Here is a 16,993-nt window from a genome sequence, read left to right on the forward strand (position 1 = left end):
TGGATTATGTGGGAACTCTCTGTACTATCTCTGCAGTAATTCTATAAATACAAAACTGTCTAAAAGTATATAAAAAATTAAAAAAAGAGAGAGAGAAAGAGTTGCCTGAGCCCTGCTCTGGCCACACAGCACTGGCAGGACAGTTAGGCAGGAAGCAGCAGGGCTGGAAAGGAAAAGGAGGTAGGGGCAGCAGGGGCTGCTTTATTTCACAAGGTACAACAGGCCACACCTCTGTCCTGCACCTGGGAACCTTGGGCACAGATGAGCAGAGCAACCACAGGTCTGAAGAGACAAAGTGGAGGAAGCCTGAGCGTGCTTCTCCCCTGTGCGGAGGGGGAGGTTGTCATTGCTGTGGTATGACTCCTTTTAGCTCCTCAGCTGTCCAGGGACTAGGGCGTGAAAGGACAAGAAAACCAGGCCCAATATTCTCTAAAGTTAAACTGAGGCAGGAGAGGGACACCCAAGGCAAGGGTGACATGTCTTTCCTGTTGGCTGGAGAGCCAGTCTCGGGCTGGGTTCTGGTGCCAATGGCAAAGGAAGGCCCAAGGTGAGGGCAGCATAGAACATGAGAATCATAGGGAAAACTCCCAGGGTAGGAGCAACCACAGGAGCCTCCTGCTGTGTCCACTCTCCAGTCGTGCTGGCTGCCTTCTCCCCCGTGGATGTGACACACCCAGAGCTGCCTGCTCACGGTGGGTGTCCTTCGTTGGGGCAGTCTCAACCACTGGTCTCACAGAAGAAGTCCTCGGGGAGCTCACTCAGGAGTCCATCAAGGTCATCTACAGAGAGGGTAATGATGGGTAGCCTTAGTGACAACATCAGGGTTCCGTGTGACTCAGGTCCAAAATTTCTGCCCTTCAGGAGGGCCTGGGCCTGGTTGTATAGCTGGGCAGGCGGCTCCTCCAGGCAATGGTACCCATGCCATTGAGCCTGAGGGTAGCCTGACTTCCACCTTCCCTCTGCTCCCCTTGTCCCCATACATGACAAAAGGCAGGGGTGTAATCCCCTGGGCCTCACTGGTTCCTCTCCTTCCATCCAGTCATACTGCCAAACAGGAAGGCTTCAGAGGTCACCTAGTGCTACACTCTCATTGGCTGAGGGAGAAAGAGGGCTGGTAAAAGCCATGAGATGTGTTTAGAGTTACATAGTTCCTTAGTTGGCGTCTCATCTGACATTGGAAAACGTCACCCCTTCCTCAAAGTGCCTGTTTAAAACTACAGTTCTTCGTCTGAGAACTCGGACACAGCTGACCTCGATAATCCCTAGCAACATTATTTACTAACAGCAGCGAACAGTGACTGAGTGCTTGCTCTGTGCCTCAATCACCATCCACAGGTAGGGCATCTGCGGGTGGCTCTGTTATCACCCACTTTACCTGAGAGAACAGGGTTTCAAGAGGTAAAACACCTTGCCCAAGGTGAGCACACTCAGGCTCCATCTGACACCAGAGCCACTGCTGCCAACTAGAAAACTACTGCCTACTGGATGGGATCAGGAAACCCTGGGAGTCAGTCAGACTGTCTGTAAGCTACAACCAAGAGCCTAGCTCTGCATCTGCCAAGAGCACTCAGTAAATATCACTGCTGGAAGGAAAGACAGAAGTTAGTTTGGGGAGCATTCACAATTTCATTATGGTGACTGGCACTGTACCCAGGGAGGTAGGACTGGAATTTGCTTATAACAAAAAAGGTTGCCCTGCATTGGCTATACTGTGACTGTCTAGAGAAACATGATATGAAATGAAGGGGAATGGCAATTGGCATGGGCCTAGGAAACTAGGAATCGGGGTAAGAATCAATCAGTATTTGGGCAGGACACAGTGGCTTACGCCTGTAATCCCAGCACTTTGGGAGGCTGAGGTGGGCAGATCACGAGGTCAGGAGATCGAGAGCAGCCTGGCCAACATGGTGAAACCCCGGCTCTACTAAAAATACAAAAATTAGCCAGGTGTGGTGGCAGGCGCCTGTAATCCCAGCAACTCAGGAGGCTGAGGCAGGAGAATCGCTTGAAACTGGGAGGCAGAGGTTGCAGTAAGCTGAGATCATGCCATTGCACTCCAGCCTGGGTGACAGAGCAAGACTCCATCTCAAAAAAAAAAAAAAAATCAGTATTTGTCTCCAGCACTATCCAGCCACCATTAGCAGCTACCTGCTCGCAGGTCTGTCCCTATACTGAAGATGTGACACCAACCCTAATATTCTATATTCAACTCTCTGTGACTACCAGCAATCTGGTGATGCCTCGACTTGTCTCACAAAGAAAGAGTGCAGGCTTCCAGGCAATGCAAGATTCCAGTATAAGGGACGTATGTTTTTTCACAAGATAGAATGGCCTTTATGGTTTATCCATTGGGTACACTGTGAATTAGGTTTAGTGTGAGAACACCTATCTGTAATCCCATGAACTCTGGAGCCAGACAGGATTGAATATTTGGAATTGAAAAGCTAAAGGTCAGGCTGAGCATGGTAGGTCATGCCTGCAATCCCAGTACTTTGGGAGGCAGAGACAGAAGGATCGCTTGAGCCCTAGGAGTTCGAGACTAGCCTGGGCAACATGGCAAGACTCCATCTCTACAAAAAATTTAAAAGTTGCTGGGCATGGTGGCACATGCCTGTAGTCCCAGCTACTTGAGAGGCTGAGGTGGGAGGACTGCTTGAGCCTGCCTGGGAGGCCGAGGCTGCAGTGAGCCACGTTCATGACACTGCACACCAGCCTGGGCAACAGAATGAGACCCTGTCTCAAAAATTAAAATTAAAATTAAAAAAGCTAAGGACTAGATCCTGAATGGTGTTAGTTTCACCTGGGTAATGCTGCCTCCTGAGGAAGCAGCTGGCCTGACCACAAGGGGTCTGCATTGGGCCTCTCTGGTTTGTAGCCTGGTTCTCCCACAAACCATGTAGATGTTTAACTCCTCAGCACTCCTCTCAGCTTAGTCAGGATGGGAAATCTGCCTCTGTGGTCCAGTCATCAGCCCACAGAGGACTCAGAGTGTGGTACAAAGACAGCAGATGGACAGAGGATAGTGATGTTTCCTCCTTGTGGTTGATGCACAAAACCTGGAAATGGGGGAAACCTGTTGTTTCATAAGGCCTGCCCCCATCACACTGTTAACAAGTTTGTGGCCTGCAGCCTTGCCAAACAAGACACTATCTGATTTCTGTAAGATTATAAAAGATCCAAAGATTCACAGAAAGGGGAAAAAGATGCAGCCAGGAAAATTCTGGTTCAGCTATTCAACAGGCAATAGGAGAACCTCTCTTGCTCCCAGATGGGCTGACTGCCTTACCTGCTTCTGGGAGTTTTTCCTCAGGGGACGCCCCTGCCTCTAGGTTTTGAGCTGTTGTTCTGAAGCCCTCCTCAGGCTTTGCAGCCACATCATGCTGGAAGCCGCCTGAATCCTGGGGACAGAGGATCTGGTTACCAATGCCTATGCCCCTGAAATCCCTTCAGATGGTACCATCTCGACCTAGACAACAAAGGAACAGGTTGGGGCTCAGGAAAGAAACATGATGGAGGAGTATGGCAGGGGCCAGTCACCCAGGCCTATGCTGAAGGGAGGGAACCAAAACACCAAACACCTAAAGCAGCAGATAATTTAATAAAACAAAACAAAAAACAAACCTTTTTGGCTGATTTTCTTTCCTAGTTCTGTTGGTATCTAATGTTTTAGGGATTCTATATAACTAGAGCAGAGAGTGAAAAGGCCATTCAGAAATACATTGAGGAGTTAGCCTGGGATTTAAAATTAGCTGTTAACAATACCCAAAGGAATATGTAGCTAATATATGGGCAGGTAATTAAAACTGGAAATTAAGTCCAGGCGCAGTGGCTCATGCCTATAATCCCAGTACTTTGTGAGGCCAAGGCAGGAAGATCACTTGAGGTCAGCAGTTTGAGACCAGCCTGGCCAACATGGTGAAATCCCATCTCTACAAAAATACAAAAACTAGGTAGGTGTGGTGGCAGGCATCTGTAATCCCAGCTATTTGGGAGGCTGAGGCAGGAGAATTGCTTGAACCCAGGAGGTAGAGGTTGCAGTGAGCCGAGAACATGCCACTGAGCTCCAGCCTGGGTGACAGAGTGAGACTCCATCTCAAAAAAATAAACAAATAAATAAAAACTGGTAATTAAATGGTTAACTAGGGTTAGCCTTAGGAAATAGGAGTGGGAAGGGTGGAATCTATCTTTTGATTATTCTGTGCTATTTCGGTTTATTTCAAAGAAAGGTAGGCTGGGCACAATGGCTCACGCCTGTAATCCCAACACTTTGGGAGGCCAAGGCAGGTGAATCACGAGGTCAGGAGATTGAGACCAGCCTGGCGAACATGGGGAAACCCTGTCTCTACTAAAAATAAAAAAAATTATCCAGGCATGGTGTTGGGCGCCTGTAATCTCAGCTACTCAGGAGGCTGAGGCAGGAGAATCACATGAATCTGGGAGGCAGAGGTTGCAGTGAGCCGAGATCGTGCCACTGCACTCCAGCCTGGCAACAGAGCGAGACTCTGTCTCAAAAAACAAACAAAAAAATTAGCTGGGCATGGTGGCACATGCCTATAGTACTAGCTGTTCAGGAGGCTGAGGTGGGAGAATCGTTTGAATCTGGGAGGCAGAGGTTGCAGGAAGCCAAGGTCACGCCACCGAACTCCAGCCTGGGCGACAGAGCAAAACTCTGTCTGAAAAAAAAAAAAAAAAGAGGTAAAAGAAAGGGTATTTTTTGGAAGTGGGGTGGAGGGGCTAAGGGGAAAGATGAGGAAAATGGAAGTAGAAAGTTAGAGCTTAGACAAAAACCTCTGTCTAAGATGATTAGAGGTCATCAAATCAAACATACTACAGATGAAGCAACAGCAAGGGAGACGGCAGGACTTGCCCAACGTCAGAGTACACATTTTCAGTACACAAGCCCCAGGTCTCCTGACCCCACGCCAGGATACCGGGAAGGTGGTGGGGGCAGAGCATATCAAGCCCAGGCTCTGCACTCTCACCACAGAGTAGATCTGCCTGGAAGCCCATGCTCACCTCCCAAAAATGCCCGAAGATTGTCTCAGTTCCTAAAGAGGATGTCCCCACCAGTGTTCTGTGCAGCTTCTCCCTAATTTAGCAGAGGAAGAGGCCAGGAGGAAAGATACAGAGCACGTGCTGGCTCACCTGACAGGCCATTTGTAGCTCACTGTTCTTTGCATTGCCACCTGTAGCTGATCTGACCCTTGGTCATTTACTGCCACCACCCCCTGGTAGGCCCTCCACTTGGTTAGTTCTCAAGTGACTCCTATCCTCTCAGATGTTCAAGCCTGCCATCAGACGCTCAGGGATCACCAAAAAGCCAGCTGCTCCTTTAGGTACTGTTACTGAGCCATCTGGCAGGCGGCTGGATGAGGGATAGGAGAAGATGGTCCTGTCCCCAAAGATACTTTTTCACCTCAGAGCACCTGTCCCCTTTCAGACCTCTGCTCCCAGGGTGGAAGAAAGGAAGAAATCAGAAGATCCAGGCAGAAGGAGGGCCTCAGCAGTCCCCTGTTCCATCCTGCTCCTCTTACCTTGGGGGAGCTCCCATCCCCAGAATCCGGGCTGTAAATATGGACCAGGTTGTTGGGTGTCACGTTGAGGTAGTGATTTCGAAGTGAAGGAGAAAACACTCCAATCTGAAGTCAAGGAAGGGGAAGGTCAGTGTCCTAATGGAGCATTCAGAGGTGCCAGATGGCCACCTGCCTTTCACTTGGTGTCCTCTGCCTAACCTTGGTGCCAGAGGAGAACCATTTGCCACACTCTCCCCTCAACACAATCCTCCATCCCCCATCCACCCTGAAGAATGGGGGCCAGCTCAAGGGCCACAAGCCTTCCCTCAGCTCCTCAAGCCAAGGCCTAGCAATGGTTCAGCCGCTCCATGCCTGGTGTTGTAGAGGAAGGCAGCCAGATATATAAAGAGATAGACATGGCAGGGGCAGGGGGCAGTGGGGGGGGAGTCTCTCCAGGGGACAGTGGTGTGGAGAGCTGCTTCCCATACCTGCTTCAGCAGCAGCACCGAGCCAGGCTTCAGCTCATTTTGGCGCATCTCCAGCAGCAACCTGTGCACTGTCCCCTGCATCTCTCCTGCAAATACCACACGGCCCATTAGTCTCAGGGTCAAGGGCAGCACAGGGACTAGTTTGGGGCCTGGCTGGGAAGTGGGCTGCTTACTGCCACAGTTTTCCTGTCTGCAAATGGAGAGGGTGCTTCCTCCTCATCTCCTGGCCTCAATGGAGCCCACTCATCAGACACCCGAGGATCTAATTCCTTACCCGTGGGGTCCTTGAAAACCACACTGGCGTCCATTGTGCTCCGAGTCAGGGACTTGATCATCACCGCCATGTTGGGGACCTTGTTTCTAGGAAGCTGCTTCAGGGCTGCCTGCTTATAAGGAGAGGCATATGCTGAGCCTTCCATGGCCCACCTGTGACTTCCCAGGTCTCCAAGTGTGCCGGGGCAACTGGAGGTAGAAGGGGGCAGAGTATAGTTATAGGGATGATCTTCCTTGTGGAGGACAAAGGGTATCCCATCTCTCTCTGGCAGACCTAGAGTTGGCAGGTCCTTCATTTCTCTCCCCTGCTTCCTTTCTTTTTTGTTTGGGTTTTAAAATTTTTATTTATTTTACTTACTTTTATTTTATTTTATTTTTGAGATGGAGTCCCGCTCTTTACCCATGCTAGAGTGCAATAGTGCAATCTCAGCTCACTGCAGCCTCCGCCTTCTGGTTTCAAGTGATTCTCCCGCCTCAGCCTCCTGAGTAGCTGGGATTACAGGCAGCCACCACCATCCCCGGCTAATTTTTGTATTTTTAGTGGAGACAGGGTTTCACCATGTTGGCCAGGCTGGTCTCGAACTCCTGACCTCATGATCCACCCACCTCAACCTCCCAAAGTGTTGGGATTACAGGCGTGAGCCACTGTGCCCAGCCTATCTTTTTATTTTTGAGATGGAGTGTCACTCTGTTGCCTAGGCTGGAGTACAGTGGCATGATCTCAGCTCACTGAAACCTCCACCTCCCAAGTTCAAGCGATTCTCAAGCCTCAGCCTCCAGAGTAGCTGGAATTACTGGGGTGCGCTACCAAGCCCAGCTAATTTTTGTATTTTCAGTAGTAGAAATGAGGTTTCACCATGTTGGCCAGGCTGGTCTTGAACTCCTGACCTCAAGTGATCTACCCGCCTCAGCCTCCCAAAATGCTGGGATTACAGGCATGAGCCACGGCACCTGGCCTGTTTGGGTTTTTTTAAATGAGACAAGGTCTCGTTCTATTGCCCAGGCTGGAGTGCGGTGGTGCCATCATGGTTCACGGTAGCCTCCACCTTAGATCAAGTGATCCTCCTGCCTCAGCTTCCCTAGTAGCTGGGACTGTAAGGCATATGCCACCACATTCAGTTATTTATTTTATTTTTTTTTTGTAGAGACAGGGTCTCACTTTGTTGTCCAGGCTGGTCTTGAATTCCTGACCTTGAATGATCCTTCCACCTCAGGCTTCCAAAGTGCAATTACAGGTGTAAGCCACTGCATCTAGAGCTTTTTGTTTATATGTGTTTACACAGTGTTCCATCATAGCAAGCCACAGGGAGGGATATGTTGGCACATGTACTGGCATGTCTCTGCACACAACCCTTGACCACTGGGGAGCTTTGAGGGTTGCAGTGTGCTCACCCCACCCCATCCAGGGCCTGGAAGTGCAGAGGCATCCACTCTCTCTTTCCACCTAGGCCCAATCCTATGGATGACAGTGAAAAGGTAGGTGACTGGAAGATACAATCAAAGGGGCCTCGTGCTGCTGCTCGTATAGGCCTGGGGTACGAGGGAGCAAACAGCCCCTTCCTAAGGTGGAATAGGGCAGTGGGTCAGAGAGAGGGAGAACAATGGTCTTCCCTTTGGGTCTCAGTACCCAGAATCCTTACCTTCCGCAGCACCATGACGATGCTGTAGGTACAGAGGAAGCAGCTAGGGTCTCTCTCATCCAGGCCTAGCGCAGATTTCATGGTCAGCCAGGGCCCTCGCCCAAAATCCTCCTCCACGGATGCCTGGGAACTTGCAACAATCTGGTACCACAGAGCAGAGGGGGAGCTTGTATGAATACGTCTACCTTGCTACACACTCTTGATTGAGACTGGGTGGAAGGGTGACAGAGGAAGGGTAAATGTCCTTGGAAAAACTGTAGTACAATGGCCACAGTCTCTCCTCTCATTTATCTCCTAGATCAGAAAATGGCAACGTGAAATCTTTTTTTTTCTTTTCCTTTTTTTCTGATTCCTTTGGCAATTGAAACATGAAAATCTTGTTGCATATCACAGCTTTCATTCAGCAGGTACTATTTTTTCTTTTTAAAATCAGGTCCTGTCTGCAGGACTAGGTAGAAAAAATTTTTTTAATAAAATCAGCTCCTCGGCCAGGCACGGTGGCTCATGCCTGTAACCCAGCACTTTGGAAGGCCGAGGCGGGTGGATCACCTGAGGTCAGGAGTTTGAGACCAGCCTGGCCAACATGGCAAAACCCCGTTCCTACTAAAAATACAAAAATTAGCTGGGTGTGGCGTCGTGTGCCTGTAATTCCAGCTACTCGGGAGGCTGAGACAGGAGAATCGCTTAAACTTAGGAGGTGGAGGTTGCAATGACCTGGGATCACCCACTACACTCCAGCCTGGACGACAGAGCAAGACTCCGTCTCAAAAAAATAAATAAGGTAAAATCAGCTCCTAACTTTAACTGCATTGAAGCAAAAGTCTATCCATGCTTATTTTTTGCAACAGACTCAAAAAGTCTTAGGGGTAGGAATCCACCACATAAATTTAAAGGCTTCCAGAGTCTTAGTCATTTGGAAACCAGTCATATTTAATTTGGGATGCTTCTAGCTTTAAAATTAACCTTCTTACATTAATACATGCTTTGGATTCAGAGTATTTGCTGCTTTGGATCTGAAATGGACTGGCGGATCTGGGGAGCTACAGCAAAGAGAAAAAACACTGGAGAGAATTAAAAGCAAAACTGGGTTTGAGGGCACAGCAGGTCAACCAGAACCCCAAGGAGGAGGGAGGCTGGGTCTCACCCACCAAAGGGAACCCAGCAGAGGCAAGAGAAGGCAGATCCTTCCCAGCTTAGATCTCAGAAACCTGATAATAAGGGCTCCTGAGACACAATCTCATAATACTTATCACAGGCTCCTTCCCTGGGGGAAGATGGAGCTAGCTGGGCCTTTATTTCTTAGATGGGAAAGAAGGCTGGACTCATCGCATCAGATAATACCTGCCTGGCACCAGGACAGGCCTCGCTTAGTGCCAGTAAAATTGCTGCCTCCCCCAACTACCTGCCTCAAATGTCCTCTGGTGTGTGACACCAGCAAACAGGCCTAGCAGTATCAACTCTTGATTCTCAACTCCTGAAACATGGAGGGACGTCCCTCACTCTCAAATCACGCCCAGAAAGTTAACATTTGCAAATAATAAGTTACCTCTGTCTGGAATTTAGCCAGAGCACCATGGGTCGGAGTCTGGGGTGTGGAAACCATGATGTCCTCCAGATTTCTTCCACTCTGCTAAGAGAGGAGAGAAGGGGAAGGTGAGAGCAAGCTCAGCAGCTGTTATTTACAAGTACAGCTTCTTGTCTGGATTACATAATGAGTTCAGGAAATGATCAGGGACAATTAACACATATTACATCTCTCCTAACAAAAGTCTCAGGAGCCTCTTTGGCAGCTCAAAAAAGATACTTTGGGGATTGGTTTGGAAATGTGAGGAAGCTGGAGCTGGCCCAGGTGCAAAAGCTGGGGCTCCCTGAAGGGGGCAGTGGCACAGAGAGGCCTGGCCAGGCGCGGTGGCTCACACCTGTAATCCCAGCACTTTGGGAGGCTGAGGAAGGTGATCACCTTAGCTCAGGGGTTCGAGACCAACCTGGCCAACATGGAGAAACCCTGTCTCTACCAAAAATACAAAAATTAGCCAGACGTGGTGGATTGGGCCTATAATCCCAGGTACTCGGGAGGCTGAGGCAGGAGAATCACTTGAACCTGGGAGGCAGATGCTGCAGTAAACTGAGATTGTGCCACTGTACTCCAGCCTAGGCAACAGAGCAAGACTGTCTCAAAAAAAAAAAAAAAAAAAAAAAAAAAAAATAGGCCTGTGATGAGTGATGAGCAAAGGGGTAACTTTCCCCAAGTCCTAACCCTTCCCTCCAGGGAGATCCATCCCAGGAGGAACACAGACAGCCTCTTTGGATATCTGCTAACATGCTAGGGAAGGTCAAGTAATAGGCAGAAATTGTTTCAAACACCCTTAAAATGGGAGGAAGAGGGCACACCTATTACAACCAGTCCAGATCCTCAGAGTCCAAGATCTGGGATCCGATCCAAGACTAGTGTAATCCAAATCTCAGCAAGGCTGTCTCCTTTTCAGCCCCAGCTTCCCCACACCTGCCACAATGAACCATTCTGTGAATCTGAGAGCACCTTGCTTTTCTGCCTCTGTGCCTTTACACATGCTCTTCCCTGCCTTCCCACTGCAGGAACATCCACATAGCACAACTCCCGCTCTGCCACACACCTGTTAACCTCCTACTCATCCATTCAAAGCCCACTCAGCAAGCCTAAGGCAGAGCCAGTGTCTTCCCAGCACCCAGGGAATGGCCCCCATTTACACTGTGTGCTTTGTGCATGTTTGTTTGCATCTGTTTCCTCCATTTCACGGTAAGCTCCTTAGGACAGGAACAATTTATCTTTTAATCTCTGTATTCTCAGTTCCAGGCAAACTGTCCAACACATAACAAGTCCTTAGCAAACGCGTATGAATGACTTCCTGCCGTAGTGTTAGCAAACAGTAGGCACTCAACCAACATACGAAAAGTATGAAGTCCTAGCTGGGCAAGGTGGTGCACACCTCTGTATGGGAGCTATATGGGAGGCTGAGGCGGGAGAATTGCTTGAGCCCAGGAGTTCAAGACCAGCCTGAGCAACATAGCCAGTCTTTAATTCTTAAAAAAAAGTAAAAGAGCTGGGCGTAGTGGCTCACACCTGTAATCCCAGCACTTTGGGAGACCAAGCCAGGCAGATCACAAGGTCAGGAGTTTGAGACCAGCCTGGCCAACATGGTGAAACCCTGTCTCTACTTAAAATACAAAAAGTTAGCCAGGCATGGTAGTGCATGCCTATACTTCCAGCTACTGGGGAGACTGAGGCAAGAGGATTGCTTGAACCTGGGAGGTAGAGGTTGCAGTGAGCCAAGATCGTGCCACTCAAAAAAAAAAAAAGGAAAAGAGGGTCGGGTGCGGTGGCTCACGCCTGTAATCCCAGCACTTTCAGAGGCTGAGGTGGGTGGATCACTTGAGGTCAGGAGTTGGACCAGCCTGGCCAATATGGTGAAACTCTGTCTCTACAAAAATTACCCAGGTGTGGTGGCGTGGGCCTGTAGTCTCAGCTACTTGGGAGGCTGAGGCAGGATAATTGCTTGAACCTGGGAAGTGGAGGTTGCAGTGAGCTGAGATCACATCACTGCACTCCAGCCTGGGCGTCACAGCAAGACTCCACCTCAAAAAAAAAAAAAAAAAAAAAAAGAAAAGAAAAAGGAAAAGAAAAAAGAAAGTTATGAAGTCCTCAGAGCCTTAAGTACTTCTTTAACAGTGGATTTTTTTTTTTGGAGACGGAGTTTTGCCCTCGTTGCCCAAGCTGGAGTGCAGTGGTGCAATCACTGCAACCTCAGCCTCCAGGGTTTAAGCAATTCTCCTGCCTCAGCCTCCTGAGTAGTTGGGATTATAGGCATGTGCTGCCACACCCAGCTAATTTTGTGTTTTTAGTAGAGATGGGGTTTCTCCATGTTTCCATGTTGGTCAGGCTGGTCTCGAACTCTTGACCTCAGGTGATCCACTCGCCTCGGCCTCCCAAAGGTGTGAGCCATCACACCCAGCCCACAGTGGATTTTCTAGCATTCAATTCTTGCCTTCTATTTCTTCTATAGCTCTGAAAAGCCTCTCTGCACTTCGTTCTTTCCTTCCCTCCCTGTAGGAGGGAAGATATTCTAGGGCTGGACAGTGCTGGAACCCTGCTTCTCTTCCTTGTCCCCCCAAATCCTGGAAAGACAGCTCACTCACCTGGTGAGGCAGGATCCCAGCTGGGCCGGGGAAACGGCGAGTTTTGGCTCGGGTAGAGAGGTGGGTGGGCTGCGGGGGTGTCCGGCTGGCAGCAGTGACCAGCTGCACCAGGTGGTTGGTGACTACGGGTGTCTGCAGAGCTCCCTGTGGACCCAGGGAGAAATGGGGACCTTTTGGGGTGCCAACAGGAGACTCAATGGAAGACACTGGAGCTCGGGGTTGTAAGGATACCCTAGGAAATAATCCAGAGCTAGTTCTTGAGGGAGTAAAAAAGCTTGAGTTGGGAGTTCGAGCTCTGGGTACATGAGCTTTGCCACTTAACCAGGAACGTGGAGACTGAAATGGCTGACGAGGGAAACGATTTTGAGGGCTGCTCTGAATGGTCCCTCTAGCAGCTTGGAGAGGCTGGAGTGCTTGAACAGGGGGGCCTTGTGGGCAGACTTCCCAGTGGGGTTGCTGAATGGGAACTGTCAAGGCAGTTGGGGCAGGAAGGTGACTCACAGCACCAGGTCTCAAGGGGGGCCTTGGAGTCCTACAGTCGATGACAGGATCTAGAGGCTCATCCTGAGCTGACGTGGTACCCGCTTTGTGGGTGGCAGGCCCTGGCCTCTTCTGGCAAGATCCACTCAGATCAACTACCCGGGCCTTTTTAGCCAATACTGAACCTTCCCGTTGCTGGGTAGGCAGGATTGGTGTGGCCTCACTGCTGACTCCACGTTCCAGCTCCATGCCAGGCTCTTCCAACTCCATGCTTGCCAGGACCTTATCAAATTCATCTTGTTCAGGCCCCTCAAAGCCACCAACTTGCTGCTGTTGGCTCCCAAAGGTGAGTAGGGGGTGTGGGGCTGAGGACTGGGGTCTTGCTGGCTCTCTGGGCACTTCTGTCACTCTTCTCTGATTGCCAATCCAGCTGCTGGAAGTAGAGACGGGCCTTAGGTGAGCTGTTCCTGCGCATGATGGACGGCTGTCAGCACTGGGCATGCCGGAGGGAGGGAGGCAGAGTTCCGGGGTTGGCAGGCCCAAAGCCTCTGAAGGAGCAGTGGGGTGTAACGGCAGCGGCCTGGAGGACTGTGCCTGCACAGTCTCCTGTAGCCTAGAAGAGATAGGTCTCAGGTGCCCAGTATTCACAGGCAGCGAGCCAGCAAACCGGTTCTCTGCATCCTCCACAGCAGACAAGAAATCCTATAAGGAAGCAGAGATGCAAGTCTTGGCATCTAGAAATCAAGAACCCCTCTGCTTTGACTGTTTAGGCACATGGTGTGTATGTTTATCTGTAGATGTTTGCAAACAAGAAACCAAGCATGAGGGCTGGGCATGGTGGCTCATGCCTGTAATCCCAGCACTTTGGGAGGCCAAGGTAGGAGGATCACTTGAGGTCAGGAGTTCGAGACCAGCCTGGCCAACATGGCGAAACCTTGTCTCTACTAAAAATACAAAAATTAGCCAGGCATGGGAGCGCGTGCCTATAATTCCAGCTACTTGGGAGGTTGAGGCAGGAGAATCACTTAAACCTGAAAGGCAGAGGTTGCAGTGAGCCTAGATCATGCCACTGCACTCCAGCCTGGGTGACAGAGTAAGACTCAGTCTCAAAAAAAAAAAAAAAAAGGTCAGGTGCTGTGGCTCACACCTGTAATCCCAGCACTTAGGGAGGCCAAGGCAGGTGGATCACCTGAAGTCACCAGTTCAAAACCAGCCTGACCAACATGGAGAAACCCCACCTCTACTAAAAATACAAAATTAGCTGGGCGTGGTGGCGCATGCCTGCAGCCCCAGCTACTTCGGAGGCTGAGGCAGGAGAATCGCTTTAACTCAGCAGGTGGAGGTTGCAATGAGCTGAGATTATGCCATTGCACTCCAGCCTGGGCAACAAGAGCAAAACTCCGTCTCAAAAAAAGGTATGAAAGGTCTCTCTCTTACCACCTCTGACCTCATCCATGGGCCTACCACAAGGTTCTATCAAAAACACTCAAATCTAAGGCTAGGTCTTCAGGTAGCTTCTCTTTTTTTAGCCTTCATGGGTGAAGAAAGGGGCAGTTAGAGGACAGCAGGAGACGCCAATGTTCCAGAGCACCAAGAAGTCAAACAAATCACTCTAGGTCACACAAACAACCATCTCAAGGGACCACTTTCTGGTCTCTGGCCTGTTATCTAAACAGGGATCTATCCAGCTGGTCATGCTGCCTGTCCTTAGCTCACTCCTCATCCCCAGTAGACACTCCTGTGCTCTCTCTCTTTCTCTCTCTCACTTTCTCTCTCTCACACACACACACACCCCCACACCAACAGAGAGAGCTACCCTTCAGTAAGCCAGAGAGGCCTTGGAGCCAGCAAAAAAGGCAGAAGTTAAATATAGCTTTTCAGGCAAGTTAAATTAAGTATGAATTCCAGTTGGGAAGCAAGGTGAGACTGACAACTTCAAGTGCAACAGACCTGTTCTGAGGGTGGTTTTGAGTCAGAACTGCTGATTTAACTGACAGGAGGGTCCCCACCATCCCCACCCTCTGCTGCCGCACTGGATTGTCTGGGCTAGAGAAAGGCTTTTTCCTGCTTTGTGTATTATTGAGTGAGTCCCATACTCAGGCAGGACCACCATAGGACTCAACAATAATAATAATGACCAGAACTCTAGCAGTAATAAAATCCTGATGGCTCTGGAGGTTGATGGATCTCTTTTCTCCCAAAGAGCTCACTCTCAGACATGATGTCATCTGCCTAAGGAAGGGGGAAGGGACTGATCTGCCATTTTCAGGGAATAGAAACTTCAACTGTCAGAGTCTTTTACTCTAATTCTGTTACTTGCCTAGCAGTCCCACCATCACCTGGTAAGGCCCAAGAGGGTCACTTTTTCAGCTTGTAATCACACATCTCTTTTACACATGTAAAAGAGAAAATGGAAGACCAGAGAATAAAGTGACGTGGCCTGATTCACATAGCCAATTGCTGACCCCTGGCCTCCTGCCATCCGGTAACTATGCTGTCTCTTACGTGGTTCCCACCACAAGTATGTTATCACAGAGGTGAATTAAATCAGCTAGATGACACAGCTGCCAGGAAACAGCCCTTATAATTTCAAGGTATGACAATTAGGCAACTCATCTCTCTGGTTTTTTGTTTCTAAGACAGTGAAGTAGGTTGTTTACATTTCTCACCACTTCTCAGCCTCTCACAGACAAAAACATATACCTGTCAGCTAAAAGAAGGCTGGTGCAGGCTACCGAATGTTTACATCTTAAGACCACCTCTGATCACCAACACTTCCCTACCTCATCTTCAAACTCCTCTTCCATAGCAAACAGCTTCTGCAAACTGCACGCCTGAAAAGAAAACAAACCAATTGGGGCTGAGGAGAAATACTGTTTCCAAGTACATTCTGCCCACACTCTGCTTCTTTCCAGCACTAACAATACCATCAGGTATATTATTTTTGTTTGTTTTTGCTAGGGCTGGGAAAGGAATAAGAAATGAGAAGAAATGGGATTTTGTTAAAGACTTAAGTGATCTAGGGCTGGGTGTGGTAGCTCATGCCTGTATTTCCAGCACTTTGGGAAGTCAAGGTGGTTGGGAGGTCAGGAGTTGGAGGCCAACCTGGCCAACATGGAGAAACCTCATCTCTACTAAAAATACAAGCATTAGCTGGGTGTGGTGGCTTATGCTTATAATTCCAGCTAGTCGGGAGGCTGAGGCAGGAGAATCGCCTGAACCTGGGAGGCGACGGTTGTACTACAATCTGGGTGACAGAGTGAGACTCTGTCTCAAAATAATAAAAAGACCTAAGTGTTCTAAAATGCTTTCTTAGCTAGGTGTACTGGCTCACGCCTACAATCCCAGCTACTGAGGTGGTTTGATCCCTGAAGCCCAGGAGTTTGAGGCTAGCCTGGGCAACATAGTGAGACCTGCTTCTGTATTTTTTGAGACAGAGTTTTGCTCTTGTCACCCAGGCTGGAGTGCAGTGGCACAGTCTTGGCTCACTGCCATCTCTACCTTCCGGGTTCAAGCAATTCTCCCGCCTCAGCCTCCTGAGTAGCTCGGACTACAGGCGCATGCCACTACATCCAGCTAATTTTTGTAGTTTTAGTAGAGACAGGGTTTCACTACATTGGCCGGGCTGGTCTGGAACTCCTGAACCTTGTGATCTGCCGGCCTCAGCCTCCCAAAGTGCTGAGATTATGGGCGAGAGCGACTGTGCCCGGCCAAAAACACCTTCTTGTAACATAATCCACTCTGATCCATCTGCACTAACCCTAGAAGGGAGGAAAGAGGGCAAAGGGAAGGCCGCCTAGGGGAGCAAGGGCAGTTTTCCAGGACTGTGCACACAGGTCTAAACATTTTGGTTTTCTTTTGTTGTTTTTTTTTTTTTTTTTTTTTTTTTTTTTTTTTTTTGAGACGGAGTTTCACTCTTGTTACCCAGGCTGGAGTGCAATGGCACGATCTCGGCTCACCGCAACCTCCACCTCCTGGGTTCAGGCAATTCTCCTGCCTCAGCCTCCTGAGTAGCTGGGATTACAGGCATGTGCCACCATGCCCAGCTAATTTTTTGTAGTTTTAGTAGAGACGGGGTTTCACCATGTTGACCAGGATGGTCTCGATCTCTTGACCTCGTGATCCACCCGCCTCGGCCTCCCAAAGTGCTGGGATTACAGGCTTGAGCCACCGCGCCCGGCCTTGTCTTTTGTTTTGAGACAGGGTCTTGCCCTGTTGCCCAGGTTGGAATGCGGTGGCATGATCATAGCTCACTGCAGCTTCAACCTCCTAGGCTCAAGTGATCCTCCTACCTCAACCTCCTGAGTAGCTGGGACTACAGGTGTGCGCCACCATGCTCAGCTAATTTTTTTCCCCCTAAAACGTAGTCTTGCTCTGTCTCCCAGGCTGGAGTGCAGTGGCGTAATCTCAGCTCACTGCAACCTCT

The 16,993-nt window shown here is 49.5% G+C and overlaps 1 protein-coding gene across 1 annotated transcript; it reads right to left on the minus strand.

The window, feature by feature from the left end:
- Positions 1-166: 166 nt before the first annotated feature.
- On the minus strand, positions 167-15,587 carry HROB (homologous recombination factor with OB-fold). Its single transcript, XM_032279442.1, has 9 exons — positions 15,351-15,587; positions 12,088-13,269; positions 9,461-9,544; positions 7,915-8,055; positions 6,276-6,384; positions 6,002-6,087; positions 5,535-5,639; positions 3,287-3,398; positions 167-779 (listed from the first exon to the last, which is right to left on the minus strand). The coding sequence occupies exons 1-9, from the start codon at positions 15,495-15,497 to the stop codon at positions 718-720; spliced, it is 2,028 nt and encodes a 675-aa protein (XP_032135333.1). The 5' UTR covers positions 15,498-15,587; the 3' UTR covers positions 167-717.
- Positions 15,588-16,993: the final 1,406 nt, after the last annotated feature.

This window comes from Sapajus apella, unplaced genomic scaffold (genome assembly GCF_009761245.1).
Source record: "Sapajus apella isolate SASKATOON/1434 unplaced genomic scaffold, GSC_monkey_1.0 scaffold12, whole genome shotgun sequence".
NCBI classification, from domain to species: Eukaryota; Metazoa; Chordata; class Mammalia; order Primates; family Cebidae; genus Sapajus; species Sapajus apella.

Bases quoted from the DNA above. Each gene is read 5' to 3' on its own strand.
- HROB (XM_032279442.1), bottom strand. From the start codon at position 15,497: ATGGTATTGTTAGTGCTGGAAAGAAGCAGAGTGTGGGCAGAATGTACT. The intron at 9,545-12,087 runs GTGAGTGAGCTG...CTCCTCTCTTAG, and splicing joins CTGGGATCCTGCCTCACCAG to CAGAGTGGAAGAAATCTGGA. The intron at 8,056-9,460 runs GTAACTTATTAT...CTGTGGTACCAG, and splicing joins TGGCTAAATTCCAGACAGAG to ATTGTTGCAAGTTCCCAGGC.